We start from the raw sequence: 27,367 nt of genomic DNA on the forward strand, positions 1-27,367 counted from the left end.
GTTTAAACACTAAACCTATAACCTTGAATTACAAAAAAGCTAGCATCAGTACTATTCCTAGCATAACCAAACCCTATAATCCATTAAACTATAAAATTCCAGATCTGAAATCATAAATTACAGCAAATCTAAATTTCTAAGACACAAGACCCAAAATCCCCTACCCTGGCAGAAACCTATACCAACCCTTAGACCACCCTTAGATATCAACTGTTACTGCAAAACCCAACACTGCAGGCTAGTAACAGTCTCTAGAAGACTGCTGATTCTCGAGAGAGGAGATCCTGAAGTGAGCTTGATTCTAGGGCAAAAATCAAACAATTCAACCCTAGAATTTGGTTCACTATCAATGGCTATATTTGCTCAGAAAAAATACCAGATACAGGGAATGGTAAGCTCCTCGTACTTTGAAGGTAAATATCACACTATCCAAGACACAATATGCTGATAACAAACCATGGTTGCTCATTGCTTCAAACTCTTGAGTTCGGGAGACCATAAAAATAAGAATGGAGTGGGCATAATTGTGGACAAAAACATATTGAATGAGCTAGTACAGAAGATAAGATTATGACTATCAAACTAGTACTCAAGAAATAGGTTGTCAACATCGTTTTCCTAACTCATATCTAGGGCTACATCAAGGATCAACTTTAAGCCCATATCTATTTGCACGTATAATAAATGAATTAATCAAAGACATTCAAGAAAAGGTTCCTTGGTGTATGCTTTTTGCTGATGATATTATGTTGATAGATGAGACTCAAGTAGGGATTAATACCAAGTTCGAATCACTGAGAGCAACTTTGGAATCAAGAGGCTTTAAACTAAGTAGAGGGAAGACAGAATATCTAGTTTGTAACTTTAATCATGATTGGGTAGACGATGAGGTGGTGAAACTTGATGATAAGGAGATTTCACAGAGTGATTGTTTTAGGTACCTTGGTTCAATCATAAATAAAAGAAGCGATATAAAGGATGATGTTTCCCAAACAATTAAAATAAGGTGGAAGAAGTGGAGCGGTGGGTCTTGTGTGATCGACGTATTCCTTTAAAGCTTAAAAGAAAATTCTATACAACCGTCGTTTGACCAATTATGATGTATGGTGCAGAGTGTTGGGCTGTTAAAAAGAATTAAATAGATAAACTCAGTGTAGCAGAAATGAGCATGCTAGGATGGAAGAGTGGCAAAACTAGGAAGGATAAGATATGTAATGATCATATCAAAGTGGGTTGACAGTTGCTCCGATAAGCGATACGCTATGACAAAGTCATTCGACGTGGCACGACCACGTTCAACATAGGCCTATAAATGCCCCTGTATGGTGAAGTGATATAATCCATATAGCAAAAACTAGAAGACCAAGGGGTAGACCTAAGATAACCTTAAGAGAACTGGTGAAGAAAGGTGTTAGGACCTTAGGATGAGGCCATGTGAAGGAGAGAGAGAGAATTAGGGTTAGTTGAGGGGTAATAAATAGAGGGACAATTGAGTGGAGAGGCATTGAATGTTTTGAAGAGTTTTCTTAGGCAGCCGTAGGCTGAGGGACACCTTTGGGTGTGGGGGTGACTAGCACCATTAAAACCAATTCTATCTTGTTAATCTTGTATTTTTGTATTAATTTCAGAGGTATTAGTAGGTTCTTATCAAAAGGATATGCATAGCTCAGGCCTTGTATCTAGCATGACTTCAAACATAACTTATTGGAAGGCAAGAATCCATGTAGTCAACCCCATGTAGTTGGGACAAAGCATGTTGTCGTCATTGTTGTCGCTTTGTTCATGCCTTAAATGAGCCATCACTTGATCTAGTTAATCATTGTATTTTGTTGACTTCTTGTATATATAACCATTCTATTAAACAAATTCATGTATGATGTTGATTTTATGCCTCTATGCAATACAATTTGTACTTCTCGGAACCAATCATTTGTTAGTACACTTGAATGATTACTTTCCAGAGGTTATTTTGGCAAACTACTAGTTCCATTGTGTTTATCATGCATTACATAAGTAGAAAGCAAGAAATCAAATGAAATGGAGGTCATATAAGGCTACAAACCTAGGGTCGAAATTTCAAAAAGAGTACCAGATTTCAACCAAAATTTCAGTCAAATCTTTGAAATTTCGGTTTTTCTCGAGACTTCGGTTTTTGGCCATAACAATCAATAAAGGTTACAAACCAACAATGACCAGATCAAGGATCAAGGACTTAGTTTTGAGATCGGTTCAAACCTCAATCCTTAATCTGGTCATTGTTGGTATGTAACATTTATTGATTGTCACACTCATGTTTCTTAGGTATTACCAGATGCATCACAAGAGTGAAGTCTTCCAATGTTTCCAACTATTTCAGAACTCTATACTAATAATAGCAAAAACTATGTGGAGCTTACTTTCAAGCATACTTGGCAAATCATGGTATTCTCCATCAAACCAGCTATGTTGATACTCTGGCTCAAAATGGTGTGCCTGAAAGATATAAGAGACATTTATTGAATGTTACCGTGCACTGATAGTTGTTTATAATGTTCCATCCCAATACTTAAGTGATGATGTCATCACTACTACCTATTTGATTAACTACATGCCTTCCTGGATACTCAATTTTAAAGGACCTAGAGCTATCCTTCATGTAAAGAAACCTTATTTGGTTCCCTAAAGTGTCCAACTTGTGTGCTATGTTCAAAATCATCATTGTACCATCAAGCTTGAATCATGAAGCATTCGATGTATCCTTGTGAGACATTCTCCTTCCCAGAAGAACTACCACTGCTATCATCCACCATCCTGAAAGTTCTTTGTTTCCATGGATGTCATCTTTCATGAAGCCTCACCCTACTAAACTCGACACTTTAAGGTGAAGATGTGTTGATCCCTGATTTCATGGAGTTGGAAATTTATCCAACAATTGAAAACTAGCCACATAAAAAGCAGCCACTAACAAAATAGCCAAAAGTAGCAAGTGAAGGGACAACCGACTCCTAGTATCAACATTTTGAAATCATATGTCTGCATAAATCGGCAAGAGAGTACTAGTGAAGCGCCTTTACCATTAGAAGAATCCTTACTAGAACCAAAGCCTTGATATCAACTTGCTCTATGCCTCTATCTCATGGTAAGGTGTTTCTCTTGAACAACCTAAGCCCTTTGAAAGGGTGTTACATAAAAATTTACTTACCACATATCCCTTGTTGACTCCTTTGACTCTACTAGAATAAATATGAAAGCATTCACACAAATAGGACTTGGGAGCTTATCATTCTTCATTTGACCAAAGACCTATTGGTTGCAAGAGGGTTTTTATTACGAAGCAGAATATTGATAGATTTATAGATCGATACAAAGCCGGATTGGCTGCCAAAGGGTTCACCCAAACTTTCGGAATTGACTATCAAAAGACTTCTTTGCAAAATTCCTCCTAGTTTCTCAAATGACAAGACCCAAAGGAAAGTATGCGAACTCTAACATGCTCCATTAAGGCTAAAGTAGTCATCTTGGGCATGGTTTAGTAGACTCCATAAGGCAATAGTGTCAGTAGGAACAAGCAGAGTAATCTTGGTTGCCACCCTCTTCATTAAAAGGACAAGTCCCCAGGTTGCCATTCTAATTGTCTATGTTATGACATGCAATGCCAGTGACGAAAATTAATGCCAAAAAAAGTAATGATAAATAAATTCATGAGTCATGAGTTTGAAATAAAGGATCTAGAAAAACTACGGTACTTTCTAGGGATTGAAGTTCCTCATTCAGCTAAAGGCATATTTCTATCCCAAATAAAGTATGTCCTAGACTAGTTAAGTAATATTCCTTAGGAAGTCACTACTTGACTAAGGGTAACCTCATGTCCTCATGATAAAGGACATTATCAGCGGTGGTGGGAAAGTCAATCTACAAGTCTCATTCATGACTTGACATTACTGCTGCAGATAGTAGTGTGAGTCAGGTTGCGCATGATCCGTATTCCAATCACATGTCTATTGTCTTCCTAATTCTTCATTATCCGAAATCAGCTCCAGACAATGATGTTTTTTGTCCTCATGTGATCATCTTTGTATTGAAGCCTACAATGATGGAGACTAGGAAGGTTCACATGATCAAGAGTCCACTTCAACATACTGTATGTTTGTTGGCAAGGATCTGGTTACTTGCAGAAGGAAAGGTCACGCATGATCCATACTCCGATCACATGTCTATTGTCTTCCTAATTCTTCATTAACCGAAATCAGCTCCGGACAATGGTGGTTTTTGTCCTCAAATGATCATCTCTGTATTGAAGCCTACACTGATGGAGACTAGGAAGGTTCGCATGATCAAGAGTCCACTTCAACATACAGCATGTTTGTTGGCAAGGTCTGGTTGCTTGCAGAAGAAAAAGCAGAATACTGTTGCAAGATCTAGTGCTTATGCATAATATCAAGCTATGGCACAAGAGGTTCGTGAGTTATTGGTTATGCGGTCTACTAAAAGATTTGGCTCTGCTAGTGGCCCTTCCCATGATGCTCTATTATGAAACACAGAAGCTATAAGCATTGCGCATAATCCAACACAACATAACAGGATAAAGCATTTAGAGAAAGACGGACACTTTGAATCAAAGGGAAATTGGAAAGCGGCATAATTTATATGCCATTTGTACAGTCTGAAGATCAAGTAGCACATGTCTTCACCAAACGTTTCTTCTGACCAAGTTGGGTCTGCTGATATCTATCCCCAACTTGAGGGGGAGTTTGATGAGGGGCATCCCCTCTCAAGTCTTGGCTAGCTAGTGCTAGCGCTAGATATCTAGAGGGAATAATCCTACCCTAATTCCCATTAGGCGTTCTTGGTTGAATGGTTTTTTGAGTTGTGTTAGAAAATAGGCTTTAATGAATCAAATCAGTGTTGGAAGAAGGAGAAGAAGAGGAAAAAGATGAAAGAAGAACCACAGCAAAGGCCTGCAATTCTAGCAAGTAAAACTAGAATCACAGGCTTCATTTATATATAGATCTTAAGTGCCAAGCATACAACTTGAGAGACAAGAAATTTGTCCTCTAAAAAGGAAATAAAAAAGTACAACTTATGGACAGAAACTTCTAGTCTTCTAACTCCTAAAATCTCATCCAAAATAGAAACTACAGAAAAATGAAAGTTCTGAAACTAGTAATTAGTAACTAACAAAAAATAAAAAGTATGCTCTCTAAAACTCCCAACCGTGTATCAAGGTTCATACACCAAGAATAGAAGGAATGTAATAGATCCAAATAAGGAAATCATCACCAAAGCATGCTTGCACACCAAGGCAGCAGCCTTGGTGCTTCTGCGTATTCTTCAACAAGTTGTTTGTTTTCCTATTCTGTTGCTAATTTGTCTTTTCATCCTCGAGCTTGTTGTTTTTGAAATTAAAAGTAAGTTGCAAGCGCACGGTATCGTGTAGCTAACGGGTCAATCTCAAGGAGATATGTCACTTTAGAATTAACTTCTTAATGATAATGCGAGAGTACAATGATTAAAATTTGTTAATTACTTAATTAAACTAAGCGATCGAATTGAAACGAAAATTAAAGCAAACATAATCAATGCATAATTAATAAAGGCAGAAAAAAATGCGAATAATAAATAAAAATAAAAGGAAGTGATCCGAGTGTCAGCTCTGGATCTAGGGAAGGGGAGTATAATTATAATGACTTTGATCGTGGACCCTTTGCTGTAGCTTATAATCCACCGATCGGGGGTAAGGATATTAGAGAAAAAGAAATTGCAGGAAATAAATAATTAAAGCAATAAAAGGAAAGGGAAACCTTAACCAAAGAAAGGCACGACTGTAGGCATCTCTGATCATGGACCCAGGGGAAGGGAGAACAATAAATAAATCTAGAAAGTAAATTGCAGAAAGTAAATAATAGAGTAATAAAAGGAAAGGGAAACCTTAACCAAAAAGAGGCACGGCTGTAGGCATCTTTGATCAAGGACCCAGGGGAAGGGAGAACAATAAATAAATGCTGAAAGTAAATCCTAAATTAAGAATATGGAGGGGTAGATAGAAGTGGGAATGGAGGGAGGAGAGAAGATTATTGAAGAAGAATACTTGCGAATTGAACAAATGATTCGAATCTCAACCAACCCTAACAACCAGATCTAGATTTACAATGATCTAGATCTGCAATTGCTAGACCCAGAAAAAAACGAATCTTAAAACTTAAAACTTGAATTGCATTGCATAGAAAAATTAAACCTAAAGATTCAATCAAGAAATTTAAATCTCACAAATGTAAGCAAAGAAAACTAGAGAAAACCTAAATAAACTGAAGAGAGAGAAAGAAAGAATGCTTCTACTAAGCTCTAAAACACATTTTTCCTTGATGGAGTATGCTCTCCTTTTATAGAGTTTGGGATATGAATCTTGACAGAATTTGAATCAAACTCAGCGTTTCTATTTGACTCAACCAATTAGGGTTTTGACGTACTAATTGGACTGACTTAGAGAGATCAATTGCATAATTACACTGTTGGATTTGAAGATCAAGAAGTCGTGAAGCTCTCCTCCAAAAATCAGCTCGATCGGACACCGGATGACCGTTCGATGAAGGGCTTGATCGAAATTGAACAGAGACATTCAAAAACGGGATTTTTCCTTCTTCCTTATCTGAATATAATTCTTTTTCCTCTTTTTCTTTCTTTAATCAAATCACAAATAGGAATAAGATATTGAGGTATGCCAGGACTCTTTTCTCCATTTGGATTCTCTCAATAATATCTCTGTAGATTTGATTGTTAATTTATAATCTCAGCCGTAGATCAAATTTGCCCTCTTTATCTCTTAAATATTTCGGAGTTGGCCCATAATCACATCTCTAGCCCATCATGCTCCAGATCAGGCCCATTTTCGCATTTGAGAATTTGAATGGACCTCTTAACGTGTAAAATTTGCGAGATTTATACCCAAAACTCCAAATATTTGCTTAAATATTGAAAAGTCCTAAAATCTGCAAAAACAACATAAAACCCAAGGTAGCTCCACTCTAAGTGTGTAAAATGCATGCTTCATGCCCTAAGATTTCACACATAAATGTGCTCATCACTTGTATTCCTTTTCCTACTTAGACTAGGTTTACCTCTGATTGTAAACTATAAATATGCCATTGGGGGCTGGAAATAAAGCATACTCTTTGAGTAACAATCTCTTAATCTTACAATGTAACTCTTACAGATAAGGGTAGGGAGGCCACATGATGCAGACCTTTACGTATGAACAAATAAGGAAGAAATTCTGCCAGTATCCAATAAAACAGAACCAGAAATAGAGAATCTAAGGTATGGGCTAGGATGGCTGTTGGGTTTTTACAACTCAGATTGAAATGTGGATTCAGAATGTAGGTGCACAGGCCCTAGGGATTGAGTGACATAAGTTTCAGGTGATTCTAGACGTTCTAAAAACTAGTAGGCAGTTGAGGGAAACTAGGACTCTATGATCAATGGGACTAGGGGATTGTAAGGCTGCAAATTGGATTTAATGGGTAAGCTAAACAAGGAGGCAAACTGACCATTGACATCCCACAGAAATCGTTGATGCAAAATTTATGTTTAATGTGCTGCAAAGAGGGCTTCTATGGGGGTTTCTGTGGGGGCTTCTCAGTTATAAAGGCTGCAGGTTTGATGAAGGGTGGTCCTAGGAATCCAAATGAAAAAAGATAAGGGAATTAGAAGGGAGGGGATTATCTGTAACTGTATTCACCATTGAGGGGATGCATGTGCATTAATGGAGCAGATGATGTGAGAAGCTCAATCCACAACCTAGGGTGCTTGGACTAGAAGACCAAGAGACTTTGACCACCTAGGACTCAAAGCATTTAGATGAACAGCTCCCTGGACTTTAAACAGCAACTAAACCTCTCATCTGGACTTGAAATACCTGGATCAATTCTTCCCACAGGAGAAAACCGAATTGCATATCTTAATTCTTTTCAAAAGAAAACTGAATATGTTCCTCCTTGATGGGGCAGTTCATAAGGCTTGAAAGCCATACAGGCAAAGAACGTATATAACTCTTTTAATTAGCAAACCTTATCCTACTAAAACATAACCTCCAACCTCATGCATGAGTTTTTAGAAGCTAAAGAGTAGTTAGATAAGCAAACAAACCTCTGACTGACTTGGGAAACAGATTTCTACTTAAACGGGACTTAGTTAACAGCTAACACAGGGAAACTAGTCCCAACAACTTGAAACAACTACCCTTTTGTGGGAGAAACTTTAATTTCATAAAAGAACTGAACGTAGAAAGACCTTACTGCTCACTTATCAAAACTGAAATAAAATTACTAAGCTCACAAACATAAGATGCTCGGCAGCAACTGTAGTGCCCTGCTTTCCTTGGAGCTTCATCACCCACTAGATTATTATTAATCTATCATGGATCAGCAGTTTCTCCTCTATGGCTCTATCCTTCTATCTCTGCTACCCCTGCTTTTTGCCACCTTCAACTACTGATTGTTGACTGCTTACAGTATTGTCTTCAATTACAGTCTCTACATGAGACAAGGAGCTAGATTCTAGGTATTATGAGTAGTGTGCATACTGTTACAAGATAAAATAACCATGTAAGCCTAGGAAATGACTTAATCCAGCTTGAAGCTTGTATTCACCCATGTTGTAAAAAGTTATATTCATCTTACCATACAACTATAAAGTAAGAACAGCAAAAATACCAACCTTGTATCTCAACAGTTTGTCTCATCCGTTCTCTACCTTGAGATCAATTGTTCAAGGCTTCGTAAAAACAGCAGCCCCCCCCCCCCCCCCCCAAAAGAGAGAAAAAAGAGAGGGAAAGAATAGAAAAATAAATTTCTGTTTTAGCATCATCATAGTTCCAACGAACCTATATCTCAGTTTCTGCATACTATTTCTAGAAATGCAGTACGCTTTCTATCTTGTATTTGTGAACCTAGAAGCACTATTCTTGTTTATAGTGTAACTTGCTCAGAAATAAAACGTAAGTGTCACTAGGCATCCTGGCCCTTTTTTGCATCAAGGTGGCCTGGTGTCACCTAAGCGACGCCTTCTGGTCTTGTTTGGTGTCACCTTGCTTTTTGTTTCCATCGGTTGTCTCGCCTTGACAACTATGAAATGAAATGTTGTTTAGTACAACTTTTATGTGAAATGTATCAGGGTATTGCAGGCACGCTCATGCATTTATATTATTGGGTGACACACTGATAATTCAACTTAATTCAGATCATACAACATACAATCCCAGTTTTGACATTCAAGCATATATGTAATGCTTTCTGCCAATAATTCTGCATTATTAGATGAAAACCATGCCTTCCCTGTGCAGTCATGACTGTGTTATGACTGACGAGTAGGCCTAAATAGCCTGTGGTGGACAAGGGATTTGCATCCAAGTCCAGTACAAATACAGAAATTACCCACACTTCAAGGAATTTTTATTAGTTTAGACTTCATGGAAAAAGATCATAACAACACACAAAGACATGTGCAATCTTAGAAACACTTGTGAAGCCTAATCTAACAATCACTCACCGCAATAATCATGTCAACTCTGCTCGGTTGGAGGCCATTCACATGCCTTGTCGCTGATGAGCTAGATAGACAAAGAGCCTACATAAAGGTTCTCCTTATTTAAATGTGATCAACAGAAATAAAACATTATGAAAAAAGACAATAATGGACCTAAAGAATCAAAATTAAACAAAAAGAATCAATCATAAATGCACAGTCCTGTCCTATCTTGACATGTTTGGCACTCCCAGTAGAAAATAATCTGATAGAACTGCCAGTTATTAAGTTGGCAAAAGTAAAGAATTTTCCATACACAACATTCCAGTCCACAAATTCCTCGAAAACACCCCAAAGTCCAAATTTATAAATTAACTCTCACTGGGACCATTTGTGCAAGTGATGAATCAAGGATCAGAAGGCAATAAAGTAACTTGGCCAACATGAACATAAACTTGCAATTAAGTTATGACTAAAATGAGAGATTACTTATGATTAAAAAAAATAAAATTGAATCTAGTAGTTTGTAGGACCATCCATCTATACAGAGTTTAATGCTAAAGAATCAAGCACCAACATAAACAACCATTTAATTGTGCTTCCCGATTCCCTGATTATATGAATATGTTGAAATATATATGCCATAAACTAGGAAGATTAATTAAAGTGAGCAAAGCTTCTGGTCACTGAGGGCCATCTTAGTTGATAAGCTGATCGAAGTTGTGCACAGTACTATGAGCATGTCGACAGGACATTCCTATTTATTTAATAGGCTAAAATACAGAGGAATGGTGGATCATGATTAACATAGGACATAGCTAACGGCAAAGCAAAGAGTCAGGATAGTTTAATATTGGGTTGTATTTTACAATACGTCGTGAAGTAATTAAGCCAAGGGAGGTAGATGGCAACAAGTACAAAGATGTATTGATATGCAATAGGGATACCTGAACTTCCATAAGAAAAATTCGGGACCCATCAATAACGACAGCAACTGCAAGTCCAGCTAAAACCTCTGAATCCAAGTGCTGTTCACTCAAGAAAATCTCGCTGGGATTTGAAACTGCTTGAAGGCCTGATTGTGTCATTTCAAATACTCCAAGCTGAAAGGAAGGGAAATAAAATATCAGTAAATAAAGACTAAATTAATTTTGCTATTGATCATTAAATATCACCAAGCTTCGACACTAAACAACTTTCTCCTGGAGGCAGAAGGAAAATTTTGGCAAAGAAAAATAAGAAGCATCGAGTTACAGCAGTATATCTTAAGACATACTTTATAGAAACAGCAAAAGCCTGTAGAGAGTCGGAAAATATGTAGGCAACTCCATGATGATCAACAAAAACACGCAATGAGAAAATGGAACTACTTCCAAAGTTCTTATTCTATCTACACACAAACTGTATATACCCTAGGAAGGCCTTCTTCAACAAATCCCCAGCTACTTTATCCATGTGATGTTGTGGAAATTCCAAAACTATTGGCTAGATAAGGTACAGTCTGAAATTTTCAATTTAATATTCAGCCATCTGTTTGTTTCCAACCATTTTTCAGTGATTTCATACTTTCAGACAATTTCAGAAAGAAGAAAACCAACCACTATCTGGAGAAGAAGAAGAATGAGAGAAAGAGAGATCAAGAGAGAATCAGGTTCAACAATAGAATCAATGTGTATTCTATCCCTAACCTTTAACAGCCATTCATAATGTTGAGTCACATGACTCACATCAAGCAAAAACAGAACTCTTATTTTAAGTAAATTCAAACTAATGAACCAATATGGAAACTAATCCAAGACTCACAACTACACCATGATAGGGACACTCGTGAGTAGTCATCGACAAGTATATCCTAGAATCAGACTAAGACTAGGAAACACATTGTAAAAGGAAACTAATCTAATATAAAGATAACAGTCGTTCATAATGTTTAGTCACATGACTCACATCAAGCAAAAACAGAACTCTTATACTAATGAACCAATATGGAAACTAATCCAAGACTCACAACTATACCATGATAGGGACACTCGTGAGTAGTCATCGACAAGTATATCCTAGAATCAGACTAAGACTATGAAACATATTGTAAAAGGAAACTAATCTAATATAAAGATAAACTACATAATAGAACAGAAAATTAAATAGCTGACAGGACTCTAACAGACCCCAAAATATTGTGTATTTAATCATGTGGATACCCCAAATTACAATCTTGAGACAGATGATAGACAAGAATCTGGGGTTCCATGATTCCATCACACACCATCTAGCAACTAAAAAATGAAAGGTGTATGTGTGTCACAATCCCTGCTCAGGTAGCATCCCATGGAATCAGTGTTAGTTGATCTTACACTCTTACCAGGATACCTAAGAGTTTGCCATTGGTTAATAGTAGGTTCGAGATCTCGTTTCATCTAAGCATCTCAGTGGGGTCAAGACCACAGAGAAACCGGGATTTTTGGTAAAAATCTTGCCGAAACCCAGTACAAAATCTGCCGGGTATCCGGGGTATCCGGAGATGTTTCGGTGGGTTTTATATATTTTTTGGGTCTTCTTCTTGATTAGCCTATTTTACGGCCTCTTAACACATCCATGGTTAGTTTGACAAAAAGGGGAGAGGGGGGAGCCCGCGGGGGACCGGCGGGAAACTCGCTCTCCCCGGCGCGGGGGGGGGGAGGGGGGGGGGGGGGGGGGGGGGGGGCGGCCCCCCGCCCCCCCCCCCCCCCCCCCACCCCCCCCCCCCCCCCCCCCCCCCCCCCCCCCCCCCCCCCCCCCCTCCCCCTCTCCCTATTCCACCTACCACACCCCCACCCCCACCACAAACAAAAAAAAAAAAAAACACCACACCCACCCAAAAAAAAAAAAAAAAAAAAAAAAAAAAAAAAAAAAAAAAAAAAAAAAAAAAAAAAAAAAAAAAAAAAAAAAAAAAAAAAAAAAAAAAAAAAAATCCACACACCACAGAGACAAAACAACAAGGGGACAAACCAAGCCACCAACGCAAAAGGCCAAAAAGCAAAACCAAGCAACCCAAGACCCTAAAACCCACCGAGAGGGCCACCGAGGAGCCAAAAATCGACCGGCTCACCGAGATGGCGAGACTCTTTTCAAGGTGGCGAGATCTCTCTCGAGAGCGAGATCTTCTACCATGGTTTGCAAAAAGAAACAACTGAGAATGGTCTTTTGGATTTGCATTCATGATTGGTTGTGTACAGTCAATACTGAATGTATTTTCACAATTCACAAATTCTAAACATGCTGGAAGTACAAATTGACATAAACAATTAGCAATTTCTTAATAATTAAGTAAAATATTAAATATTAATATGCAGAACACAACTAAAACATACACATACATCATCAGAAGTCAAATATCAAGCAAGGTTCTGAAATATGGCCAAAATTTCGACGTGATGGGCATGGTTGTCAAAGCACCCGCCTAGGCGGCAAAGCGGTTGAAACAACCGTTTTGTTTTGAACCGCATTGACGCACAATCTGCAAAGGAACTCCAAGGCCCAAAGTGACATCAAACCCCTGTGCCCATCGGCAACAGAATGTGAAGCATAAGCCATACTCAACATCAAGAATCAATGAATCAGTAAATGCCTAGGCGGACGCTTTGACAACCATGGTTTGATGAGATGAACTTATGTTTGTGTTCTTTTTTTGAATAATTTTTCATAATTATGATTCTTAAATGCTTGTTTTTTTTTGGATGAATGTGACTATTGAATATTTGTTTAACTTATTATAGAAAGTAGTTGTATTGAAAATTTTTGACCCAACTGCTTTGGTCGCCTTATTGCTGCCTGGCCGCCATTTTGTCGCCTAATCGCCTAGGCTGAACCCCCAAACACTTTGGTTGCCTTGCCGCCTTGACGCTTCTCCTTAGGAATTATGGTCCCTGGTTTTGGCCCTACTTCCACCATTGTTTGACATAGGTTTTTGCATACACCCTATTTAAGCATAATAAACACAATTATAAGGTATTTTGCATAAAATCAATTAAAAATACTCATTCATATCCTACTAATTGAGAGACACATAATGCATTCCAACAAATACAAAGAAATGCAACTGTAATAACATATTTTATATGTTTTGTACAATCAACATCACATGACAAACAATATGATGACCATAAACTAAATAAGCAAAAAAAAAAAAAAAAAAAAAAAAAACACTTGTACTAGGGGTATCAATGAAACCCTATTGACTCGAACCAGCCCAATTAGTTCAACCCGAAGGGTCGGCTTGGGTTACAAAATAATCAGCCCTAACAGGGCCACGTTTGTGTTTGGCCCTTGGCCCAACCGACCATGCATTAGTTTAATTTAATTAAAATTTTCTTTAAATTGGCTTTAAACAAATTGGGTATCCCTTTTTTTCTGGTAAGTATTAAGTAACAATCCACTATCCCTTCTTTTTTCATAATTAACAATCAAGTATCCCACGAACCCTAAATATCTGTTTATCCAAAAAAAACTCTAAATATCTAAATATATTTCCACAAATTTCACATTCCCACATCGATAGTCATGTATGCTCTTCAAAGAGACTCCAAGTCTTAGATTCTTACTTTTCCAATCAACCACAATATAATATTGTAGAAGGCTTCAAGTAACTAGTAAGTATAGGAGATCCAGCTTTCTTTCAATTAATCGTTTCTTCGTTCTATATATTGCATGTAATCCCCAACCCAAACCTACCAAATCATAATCTTCTCATTTAAACAGTAACACTAAAATATTCCTTCATTCTGTTGCAACCAATATGTTGTTTCATTCGGTAAAAGATTACATTGCATTTCATTAAGAGCGATAAAAATAGGGTCAGGGTCAAGGTAAATCAGGGCCAACCCGACACTATCAAGGTTAATCATGGTGGCCCGAGCTTAGAGAAACCCTGTCAATGTTCATAGTTGTCGTGGTGATGAGGCAATGCGAGGCGGTTTAAACCAGATGAAGTGGTGAGGCAATGAGGCACCCTCCGAGGCGCTTTTGAGGCAGTCAAGGCATTTTGAGTGAAATTTACATGTGCACCCCAAACACTCTAGTCAATCATAAACATATCATGTCGATAATAAAAGAACTAATATTAGGCTACAAATCATCCAACATACCACAAACAAATCAAATAAAAGTCATTGTACATCTAGCAATTAAAGAGCACTGTACATCTTAACTTACATTGATCCCTAGGTAACACAAATTTTGAGCTCTTATTGCATAGTGGCATTGGGATGGATTTGCAGTGCGACAGAGTAAAAGCAAAGACCAGCTTCAATATATTTCACATTCATGGCTGGCTGGGCTGCCGCTGGAATTTATAAAACCCAAGTTGGGCTAATTGTTATCAGGAAAGGAATGTAGTCGAGGAAATGAACACGGTGGAAGAGAAACAGAAAATATGCAAGGCTCCATTGGAAGAGAGAAGAAGAAGAAGAAGAAGAAGAAGAAAAAAAAGTGCCACAGGAGGGAGAATAACCGGAGAGTTGCCGCAGCAAGTGATGAAAGTCTTCATTTTGTAAAACCTACTAGAGCTTAAAAAAAGAGTCGCCAAAGAGACACACAACTTTGCAGGAGAAGAGAATCGAGAAAGAATCTCCGGAGAGCTGCCATGCTGCTGCTTCTTCATTTTTTCTAAATCCCTTTTTTGAACTAATTCACAAGTTGGCTTTTTAGGTTTGTTTTATGCTTCTTTTTTTCAATTTACTAACTGATCCCATGTGGCAGTGGCATACAATCAGTGTAAAATACCATCAATAATATTGTTTGGATGATAATCTAACGAACAACTAAATCACAGCCCTTGAAATGCTATCAATATGTTTAAAAAAGAAGGAAACAAAATGGCGAACACCTTGGCCTCTAAGGCGACCACCTTATTGACATATCATAAGGTAATTGTCGCCTCACACAATTGAAGGGCACCTAGATGCCTAGGCAAGGCCTTAAAAACTATGTCTGGGTGAGGTTAGGGTTGGGGATTTTTAAACCCTGATAGGGTTGGGTACTTGGGTGGTCTTGGATTTCAATTTCAATCTCTAGGGTAAGGTTAGGGTTCAAGGCTAGCTCAACCTAACCCGACCTATTGGCACCCCTAACTTGTACCAAGATCTCCACTTAAATCCACAATGAGTTCTCGGTGGATCCACCCACGAGCGCAAACCATTGCATTAGTACTTTTCACAAATTTTTAACAGCAATTAATTAATCAAATAATTTAAATAAACAATTAACAACCAAAAAAAATGCAACATAATCACAACTTAGATTGAGTGATGGTATCCCACATATATTAGATTTTATGTCATCTATGATGTATAAACTCAACATCGATTCACAGATCATGCTCCTAAACCAAACATATATTAATTTGAATAAGAATTAACATGTATTGATGGATCAACATCAAAGAAATCAAAATTTAGAGAAGAACGCACATAACCAACTTCAAATAAGTTGAAACTCCCTTAATCCAACAAAATAGAGGTTTGTTCCCAAAGGAGTGGAGGGATATGAGTGAAAAACAAATGTTTGGAATAAAAAATGGGTTGGGAAGGTCAAAGCTTGCGAAACCATAACAGAAAATGAAACCGAGATCTGCAAAAATGAGGGATTTTAAAGGCTCAATTGCACCAAAATGGTCAAACCCACAAACCAACTCATATCTGCCAAAATTTCGACCGAACAAGCCAAAACCCAACAATTTTTCTCCCCATTGATCTTGTCTCAGTTTCTTTAAAAGCCAAGATTTCGGCAAAGTTTGACTGAAATCTTGACAAAACTTGTACATTGGTATGAAGTACAACTCATGTGCAAACTCTCAGTGAGACTTAGATATTGGTATCAAGTACAAGTCATGTGCAAACTATGCAAGATGACAAATTTGATTCATAGGAAATACAAAACTATTCCTCTGAAGTATAGAGAAATAGAAGCTAGTATCCCGGCCTCACATGGTCACACTGTAAGTCCGACTTGATGTACATTGTGTTCTAATTACAAAACATAAGAATCTCACATCATAGACACCAAGAAGAGCTGAACACAATCTAACACCATAGACATATAGGTTGCATCATCAACATACTAACGGTAACCCATCATAGGTATGGGTCACCAGACTATGATGTACTAGCACCAATACCCATTGATCCACCATTATTCAAATCATATGGTATCATTGAGAGCATGTATGGTATGGTGGTGGTGTGCAGGGTAAGAGAACATCTCGTATAACGTATTGTAAGTGGAAATCATAGTCAACACTAGAAAATGATGGAGCAGACCTATACTACTCCATCCCAATCAATATGATCCAATCTATTATGAGTTCATTGCTTCCATCAAATGTCTGCAATCCAAGTTTAGTCTTGTATTACTACTTGGGGGTTCAAATAGTATGCTGCACAATTAGAAATTTACAATTACACATTGTCATGCACAATTTGTCAATTAATGCCATGTGAGGTCAAATGCATAAATAACTATTAGTCACTATCCTTATGCACTGGATGCATAAGTTGTTGCATCCAACGGTCATCAACGATCTTCAAGAAAGTTTTGCAACCTTTAGGATCTTAAGTTGTAAATCCATCTTTCACCAAGTCAATGGCAATATATAATTGTGGCATGGTGGAACTCTTCAAAGAAAAGTCCACCACATGCAAAACCTTAATCATTGGTTCCAACATTTTACCACATTACCCAACTATCTCCAAAAGTTACTTGATGAAATAGTTGCTTGTTCTTGTCTACCTACTTGAGTGATAAACCTTCTCTATTTAAACCACTCTTCAAATGCAAACAGAGCTCTGAATCCAAATTTCCTACTCTCGAAGCTCCTCAGTGCAATGTAGTTGGTGGTGAATCTAGTAATCCTTGCGGCAATAGGTCCTCACTGCATTTCTAATTTTCTCCCTCTCTAGGCATAACTATGATTATGTTAAAATTTGTCAACCGCCTTGCTTTGTCAACAATACCTTATAAAATCTCAATGTAGTTGGTACTTGGTAGCACATAGTGTCCAAAAAAGATTATATTTCTTTTTGTCCATTAACTCGGCCATTTTAAGTTATGACCATTATCTGTTACAATTTACATGACATCCTGCACCGCAATCTTAGTCACCACTTCTTTGAGGAGCATGTGGGTGTATTTTGCATCATTTACATTTTTGGATGCATCCATTGTTTTCAAGAATACAGCTCTCCCATCCCAGTAAACCATAAAGTTAATGGATTATTTTTCGGACCAATAAACCCATCACGCATTATGGTTACACCATAATTGTCCCAAAATGGCCCTATCTCAATTATGTACTCATCAACCTCAACTTTTTATAGTGGAAAAGACATTCATTATCTTATAGGGTGTGGATCCCTTATAATCTGAGTAGCCTCAAAAATAGTATCAATCATGGTTTGGTAGTAGGGACTCTCGAAATGTTCGTAGGATGGTGTGTTCGAATCCACTTTGCTATTGACTCCTTTACCATCCCCTTCATATTCTTCCAAGCCCCTCTAATCTTGGGCTGCTTTGCCCCCTTCATTCTATGCACCTAGGGATCTTGCTATAGTATAGAAACAATTCTTGGAGACATTACTAGCACTGGTGGAGCTCTCTAACTCTGTGATCTCAAAGGATTAGCCAACTTATAAAATATATCATCAGAATCAAATGTACCACCTCCAATTGCTTCAACTCTAGAAGAACCAACTCCGACATTACCTTTGGCTTCTACTGCTCTTCAACTGATGATCCTTGCTCCTTGCCATTACTCAATGCAACTCCCTAGCCTCAATCATTTCTCTACATCACTAGACACAAATAGAATCATCATCATCAAGATCGTCATCTTCATCATAATAACCACCTCCTATTGAAAGCTTCACTGCCTCTTCAAGTGCAATCCTTATTGTCTCTTTTCCTTTCTCTTGGTCCCTCCTTTCATATAACCTCTAACAGCCTAGGCTATACTAATAGGGACCATATGCATCAAACTACATCTCTCAAGTGCCAGCTAGATGTTGTTCGAGTCAAGTGGACCTACCTCCCATGAACATCTGGTGGCAATTAATGTATTATGTTTCCCTTTTATCAACATCAACTGGAGTACCATGTAGCATACAATATCACCTCTAACAGGCTTACCTAGCTGGCCTCTACTCTTCTTGCTCCTGTTAGCTCCCCTATCCATGCCCCTATGAGCTCCCCACCCCATGCCCCTGTGAACTCCCTACCCACACCTTTGTAGACTTCCCTCCCTATGCCTTTTGAATATTGTCTATTACGATCAAACATTATCTCCATTGCATATATCAAAAGCTTTCATACATCACTAAAGAAATTCAATTTAATTTAATTTTTTGAGAGAAACAAGACAAGTATTTAGTTAGTCTTTTCCCCTTACCCATATGCTTTTGTCACATATAAAACAATTTTTTTAAATCTTCTTCCCAAAATAAAATTGGCATACCGTGACAAATCCAACTACAACATGACATCAGCAGCACTAGTAAAAAGCCCTTCAGACTTTTCTATAATTTTCAAAACCCAATTGTAATCCCAAAATTGCACCTGTAAAAGGCTTCCACAGAAGAGGGTTTAGAAGAATAAGAAAATCATTAGAAGAAGAATTGGGTTTGGGGATATTTCAACTTACTTTTATTGAAGATATTCTTGAATAGCAAGTTGTGAAATAGAAGAAACTCTTCAAAAAGAAAACAAGAAGATATCAAAGAAAGGGATAACAATCCCGTATGCATTTCCAAACAGCATCCCTAAAAGTTTAGGGCGACCTGGGAGGATGAAGAGACATTGGTGGTCCTCCCTCCCTACCTCTCTCTCTCTCTCCCTTTTTCTCCTCCTCTCCCCGTCTCTGCATCTCACCATTTCTTTCTCCTCTCTCTCTTTGCTTCTTCTCGTCTCTCCTTCCCTGCCGCCTCAACTTTTCTCTGTGTCTCTCCTCCCTCTCTGCTTCCCCTAATCTATCCTTCTCTGTCACGAAGAGTCTTTGACCGCAACAGATCTAGGGTCAGAGGGGAGTTGGCAGTTCTTTATCTCTTTCTTCTCCCATTCTGTCAGCAGTGAGTTGCAACTCTATTCCCCTACTCTCTCTTCCATTCATTAGTCTGCATCTCTCCCTCTCTGTTCTTTTCTCCTCCTCTCTGCTCTGCTCGTCTATTTATCCTTTTATCATGGTTGTGTACGTCTCATCTGTGCATGATTGGCACCTCCCTCCACCTTTCAGTCTGCAACAAGAAGGATCTTTATACAAATTAAGAAACATACTCCCTGCCATCTGTTGCTTATGGGCCGCCAACCTGCTGCATCTTTGCCTCTAGTCTTAGCTGCCCAATGGCTGATTCGTGATGTCAGCCCTATTGTTTGCAACTTCAGTATATACTGAAATCCTATGATTATGATGCCCTCTATGATACTACACTGCTCTTTGCTGAGATGCCCGCTATGAGGCCCCATTTTACCAAACAGACTGAATACTGTGTCGGTGCAGTTTGGCCTACTGGCCTTATTTTTTGAACCATTTCGGCCTACTTTCTTGTAAGGTTTCAAGCCATTTGTTTGAGCTGTATTTTCTTTCTTTAGTCTACATTTGTATTCTTTCCCTTTTCCCTTTCTTTCATTTGGTTAAAGAATTACTTATTCAAAAAGAAGTTCCTAATTTGACACAAAAAAGGACTCCTAATCATGCTAAAAGACTCAAAAAAGATAAATAAAATGAAAACAACATTCTATCTAATTATTAAGTATCCTAATCTTACTCAAACAATGGGTTAAACATTAAAATTAACTACTAATCCCGTGTACCAGCATTACACCGACCTTATGGGCTTATACATTAGGTCCATTACATCAAAAAACCCAAAACTAAGAGCCTAAATGTTTATAGAACCCACCAATAGACCAATATTAAGTATTTCAAAGCTCAATTGACCCTTTTGGACATTATTGACTGCATCAACTGGTTTCGACCCCCCATCTTGTCTCCCCCCGCAAAGGGGGGGGGGAAGGGGGTCAAGATACCCAAAATTTCTTGAATTTTGCAAGATTTCATTCTACAGTTAATATAAAAGGAGATAGCTAGTCATGAGTCATGATAGATTATCGTCATGTTCTAGCTCACAATTAGCCTCACTCTCAGCTAGGAACAACAGCGTAGATAATCTATCATGACTCCTGACAAGCTATCTCCTTAATATTAACCAATAACCAGTTCTTAGTAGGGATCCTACCAAGAATGTAAAACCAAGCAAGACTAGTCAGAAACGAATAACTACCCAAGCTTAATAACAAAAGGAAACAACTAAAGAGACACAACTAGACATGTGCCCACCATACATTATTCATTGGAACACTAACCCTTAAACACATATTGTAACTGTTTCGTAAATAGGGAACCTTGGTATAGTTGCAATGAATTATAATTGCTCCAACTCAATTGCAAACTCATTAAAATAAACTAACTGGTTGAAACTAGCCAGTTGAAACAACTTATAGTCCAATAATCCACTCGTCAACTATGATTCAATCATCATCTGGGATTTAATGGCCAGTAAACCATTAGTCAGTCTCCGTCTTGGAATTTAAATGGAAGGGCTGACTTCGATTCCCCAACGTAAAAGTGTTAGTTTATGCATTTAAGCATGCAGAAGTTTACACCCTCCCCCCCCCAACTCCAACAGACAAAACACATGATGACATATGACACAAAAAAAGATGGGTAATAAAATCCGATCAATGTGTACCTCGTCAGTGGATCCATACCGGTTCTTCACAGATCGAAGCAAACGATGAGATGAGTGCTTCTCACCCTGGCAATTGCAATAACATGTAAGAGCATGGTTACTTAAAAAATAAAAAACTAAGAAAGTTCAACACAAAAGATTTGTCATACTTGTAGCAATAGACACGAAAAAGATACCACGCAATGGATTACCATAGTAATTAAAAAATGAAATCCATTTCCCCACTTCATTTCACCATACTGTTTGAACTGAATTTGATAAGTGACAAACCATAGTAATGACTTATTTGCACCCAATTAAAATAATCAATTGAAAGCAAATCTGTTTTGGCAAAATTGTCAACTCTTAAGTCTTAACATTCCATTCTTTCTCATACTCCACCCCAACTCTCTAAGGGACTACTAGGAAGTTCTGGGCTCACAGCATAGAAGAAATTTCGGTCGGCATTGTTGAAATTTCAACTGAAATGCCTGCATATTTGATAACCAAGACGAATTCAAAAAAATTTTGGAAATGTTACAGGTTTCAACCGAAAAGATACGAAACTTCGGTCGAAACGACACCATATTGTTGTGATGGTGTTGAATCAAATTTTTTGCTGTTAATTATTTTTTTTATATTTAATATATATTTAAACATTTTAAAAATATTTATACATTAAAAATACAAATTATTTTCTATTTTAAATTTAAAAATAGGAGAGTATTAGTAGAAGCATGTATGCAATTTTTGGAGCATGTTATGGAGCTTTTTCAGATAATCAGTGTGTATTTTTAAAATTATTTAAACATTAAAAAAAATACTTATTTATTTTTGTTTTATATTTAAAAAATGGAGATTATTATTAGAAGCATGTATTTCCTTTTTGGAGTATATTGTGGAACTTTTCAAGATACTTAATATGAATTTCTTGTATCAAACACTCTCTTTCAAAGATGTCAGACATAGCTTGCAACACGGGAGGCAACTAACAACTGATAGGAAAAAGAACGAGTGTAATTACCACAAGAAACAACTAGAAGGTGAGGCCACTAGACTGAAGGTACATCTAACTAGGGGGAACAGGGATGTAGTAGGATGCCAAAAGGTGCCCCCGAGAGGTCAAGAAGGCAATAGCTTCATACTTCGCTAGGGGAAAGCAAGGAGGAAAACGAAGAGAACACAGAGGGAGGAATTTGAGGATCCATGCCTATGACCTTCCTGAGCCAGGAGAATACGAAAGTGACCCTGACCCAGAGTCCGAACAGATTAGGAGGGCGATGATGATGAGTAAAGAGCAAGTGAGGGTTGATGACATGAGCAAGCAATAGAGGGCTATGGGTTGTGGGTCCTCGAGAGCCAGCTAGTATGGGTGGCACAAGCAGCTCCAAGTCCCTTTGAGGAGTCAGAGTGTGAGGCAAGAGGTTCCAATCCCACGTGCCCCAACAAAGGGTTGAGCTTCCCCAAGACATGCTACGGATCCAGATTTGGAGATTCTTCACAATGATCCGGCCCAATTTAGGAGGCCTGAGCAAAAGCAAAGAAAGTTGAAGCACTAATAGGGGAGTGTAAAGGAGAAAGTGGGGATGGCTTTCCCCAAATGAGTTATGTACCATAGCATTCCAGCATATACTGCCCAAAGGCCCTACTATAAGGATATGACTACGGAGATAGGTAGGGCTGGGAGTGGTGTACAAGGGCCCACTCCATATGAGATATATAATGTCTATTTGTATTGGTTGAGTTCTACTAGGAGTTCAACTCTATTTGGTGGTGTACAAGGGCCCACTCCAATTCAAACAATTCTACCAAAATCATGTTTCTCAACATGGCATCAAAGCCTAAGTTTGATTAAGGAAGAGAACAAAGAAAAAGAAAAGAAAAATCTCTCTCTCTCTCTCGCTGACAAAGACCTACCTCAACCGTCATTGCAATAGCTCCGTCGCCAAAACCATCCACTGCAACCTCATCTTCTTTAACAACTGCTCCGTCATTGAAAACATATCTGCCTTTCTCTTCCTAGAAGCCATCACAGAAACCTATCACCCACACCCGAACCCATCTCTGCCTTTCTCTTCCTTCTGCCTTCTTCTGGTTTTTTTTCTTCTTCTTCTAAAACTAACATATCTGCCTTACTCTTCCTATTGCCCACACTCAAACCCAATCCTAGAAACCATCACAGAAAACTACCGCCCACACTCAAACCCATCTCTACCTTTCTCTACCTTCTGCCTTCTTCTTCTGAAACGAGAGTTCCTTAAGAACCTATTCAACCCTTGAATCAACGTGGACCAAAGCAGCCCGACTCTAACCGAACCATATTTTGGTTTTATCCTTCCTAACCTGCGGTTCTATTAGCCCAAAAAAAGAAAGAAAAAATAATGACGTTTCAGCGGCCTCCTTTGTAAATTTGCATATTCTTAGGAACCTCTTCATGAATTTGCATATTTTCAGGGATCTAATTGTAATTTGTATGTTTTCAGGGACCTATTTGTGAATTTGCATTTTATCTAATTGTAAATTTACATACTTTAAGGGACATATTGTGCATTTTCATATTTTTAGGGACTTATTTTTGAATTCACATTTTTCAGGGGCTTATTTTTTATTTCCCATAACTCCAGGGCCTTGTTTGTTAAAAAAAACATTGTGTTCCTTATACGCACCTTTTGAATCCTATCATTCCCTAGATTTGTTTGGGTGGTTTGGCTATTGCATTTTGTGACGTTTTAGTTATATTGGAAGGGTGAAGCGAGAAGAACGGAGACAATTTTTTTAAACATGGCAATTACCGATAGTACTACTGCTCCCACTAGCTCCGAACATTACCCTACTCTTCATCCTATTTCGGTAAGATTTGATGGAACAAATTATTTGATTTGGTCTCGATCTGCCTACCTGAATATTGTTAGAAGAGGACTTGTTGGACACATTATGGGCGCCACTGTCAAACCTACCACCATAGGGGTTTCACAGGATAAATGGATCTCGAATGACTCTCTTATTATGTCATTCCTTTTCAATTCCATGAATCCAAATATTGCCCGTGGATACCTATTAGTTGATACTAAAGCCCAAATCTAGAAGGCAAGTGGATACCTATTAGTTGATACTGCAACCCAAATCTGAAAGACAACTATTGAAACATATGGACAGTTGGGGAATGATGCACGGGTTTATGAGCTATAGAAGAAGCTTCATGAGACTACCCAAAAGGAATTAACTGTGGCCCAATATTATGTTGAGTTATGATCTCTTTGGCGGGAGTTAGATCATTATGGGGATTATCACTCCACTAATCCAGGATGATGTGGCTACTTGTAGAAAGCATGTTGATAAGATTCGTGTAATGACTTCTTGGCAGGTTTGAATGTGGAGTTCGATCATATCAAAATGCAAGTATTAAGTCATTCTCCCTTTCCTACACTAGAACAGTCTTATGCCCTTGTTCAATGCGACGAAAGCCGTTAATTAGCCATGCTTCATACTCCTATTGTGGAGAAATCAGCCTTATAGTCTGTTAGCACTAAATCTAATTCAGCTAAGGAGATTGTCAAGTGTGAGCACTATCACAAACCATATCATACTAAAGCCAATTGTTGAAAGCTCCATGGAAAACCTGTTGATTTTGAGCAGAAAAGGGCATAAAGAAGGGGGAAAACGAAAGTAATCTTTCTGAGACGGTTTCCACAATACCCTATGCAAATATTGGTTTTTCACAAGAGAAGCTAGCAACTCTGCGATGTATTCTGCGGTACAACCTCTACTACTGCTTCCTCCACTACCCATACCAACTCCTACCTTACTACTTGAGTAAAACTTTTCTGAGACTTCCATATTTTTTTAGTTTTTGCTCCTTGGATCATTGATACAGGAGCCACACATATGACAGGTTCATCCTCCTTTTTCTTACATTATGCTCCAACTTCAGGAAAAGATAAAGCTCGAATTGTTGATGGCTCCTATTCTTCCATTGTTGGAAAATGGACCATTCAGCATTCTCCATCACTTTCTTTGTCTAAAGTTTTACTCGTTCCCTCTTTCTCTACTAATTTTCTCTCTATCGGTAGTCTTACACATGACTTGAATTATAAAGTGACTTTTTTTCCCCCATCTTACTATGTCTTCCAGGATCCGTAGTAACAGAGAAGGAGATTGGACATGGTAATTAGATAATAAAATTTATCTGTTTGAGCCAATTGGAGGATCTACTTCAACTCTAGCTGAATCTTCTAATCGGGTCTATTCTATAATATTAGACCTTCATCGATGGTACCGTAGGCTAGGTCACCCCCCTCTAGGAACTCTTAGAAAGTATTTCTGATTTAATTTCTTCTTGTGAAAATGATGAATTTTTTGTGAAGCTCGCATTTTTGCAAAGCAAACTTGTTCTACTTATTTACCTTTTCTTCATAATAGAAAATCTATTCCTTTTGTACTAATTCATATTGATGTGTGGGACCCCCACCAGCGTGTGTATTACGGCCATAGGTACTATGTTACTTTTATTGATTGTCACTCTCATTCTACATGGATTTATCTTTTTAAAACAAAAAGTATAAGGTTTTTTCGATGTTTTCGTGATTTTCATAATATGATTAAAACTTAGTTCGATGCCACTTGTGAAGATCATTCGCAATGACAATGGCATGTAATATATTGATGGTGAATTTGGGAGATATCTCTCTAACTCGGTATAATACACCGGACCAATTGTGTTGATACAACTACCCAAAATGCGGTTGTCGAAAGGAAGAATCGGCATCTTTTAGAGATAGCCCGTTCACTTATGATTGCTATGAATGTCCCCAACCAATATTGGAGTGATGCTATACTCACTCATAGAAGAAAATTTGACCAATATTGTCGAAATTTTAGTTGAAAAGTCTTTTTTTTAAACCGAAACGGAAATACAAGGACAGGCACACGAAATGTTTCAGTATCGACCCAAAGCGATACTTACCATATTATAAAAATGCATATTTGCGACAAAATTTCGACATTCCGCCATTTCGACCCATATCGCCCTCTAAGATTTCAACAAATTTCAACTTTTTTTCTTGCATTCATCCCTCTTTTCACCTAATTTCTAGAATTCCATTTCATTCAAACACTAGATTTGGCTTTCCATTTATGGATTTTCTCAAATCTTGCAAGTGAGTAACCAACCTCCTCATTTTTATTTTTTTTGGTTTGTGCTCTAAATCTTCTTGGATTGCTTCCAAATTTAAGTATGTTTACTTTAGAGTGTTGATCTATGAATTTGTAGTGTGTAAACTAATTTTTGGTTCTTCTTACTTTTTTTATTTTTCTATTATTAAAATTTTTTTGTAAATTATGTATAATGCTAAAAATGTATATGTATAGTATATGTATGAGCTCCAAATTAATGTATGTGAGAAGACTTGTATTGTCATTTGTATGGGGTGCGAGAGGGAAGAGGGAGACATAGAATAGAGTAGACTTGTAATTGGTAACATTCAAGCTTCTTCTTATATATAGTATATACTTGAATGTTACATTTTCAATGGTTTTTTTAGTAAACTAGTAATTCCATAGTGTTTATTATGCTTGATATAGGTAGTATGCAAGAATCCAAATCATTTTGAGTCCATATAAGGCCCGAAATTGAAGTTCGAATTTAAAAAATAAAAAGACTAATTTCGACCGAAATTTCAGTCAAAGCTTGAAATTTCGGCCTTTTTCGAGGCCCAAATTCCTGTTTCGACCGGAATTTTTCCTTGTACTCACTGGCTCTTACTTTATGAATAGGATGCCTGAGTAGGATATTTGGTTTTAAATGTCTTAATGAGCATCTTCTTTTGTTATTCCCCCAAAAGTTTTAATGTGTGTTGTGCCGGAATCACAACCCACCAACGTAAGTGGCTCCCCGCGCAACCTATGTTGCACTTTTTTTAGGGGTATCGCTAGAAAGGGTAACAAATGTTATCATCTTGCATTCCAAAAAAAACATTGTCTTTATGGATGTAATTTAAGAGTTTTGTCCTTACTTTATACACACTCTCAGGGGGAGAGTCCTGTGAGGAGAGAGTGTTCTTTCCAACTCGAGACCCTTCTGTCACACCACCACAACACAACTTACGAGTTTAGAAGTG

General features: G+C 37.8%; 1 protein-coding gene across 1 annotated transcript in view; it reads right to left on the minus strand.

Annotated features, from left to right (window-relative positions):
• Window positions 1–27,367, minus strand: part of LOC149011402 (DNA repair protein RadA-like protein) — a 123,405-nt gene that overhangs the window by 27,483 nt on the left and 68,555 nt on the right. The window contains exons 10-11 of the mRNA XM_089161846.1: window positions 10,446–10,601; window positions 9,523–9,600 (exon numbers count right to left, since the gene is read on the minus strand). Coding sequence (XP_089017972.1) covers window positions 9,523–9,600; window positions 10,446–10,601 — 234 coding nt within the window. The remainder of the gene's footprint in view (window positions 1–9,522; window positions 9,601–10,445; window positions 10,602–27,367) is intronic.

This window comes from Hakea prostrata, chromosome 7, assembly GCF_041222555.1.
Source record: "Hakea prostrata isolate BN-2017 chromosome 7, UWA_Hpros_2, whole genome shotgun sequence".
Taxonomy (NCBI): domain Eukaryota; kingdom Viridiplantae; phylum Streptophyta; class Magnoliopsida; order Proteales; family Proteaceae; genus Hakea; species Hakea prostrata.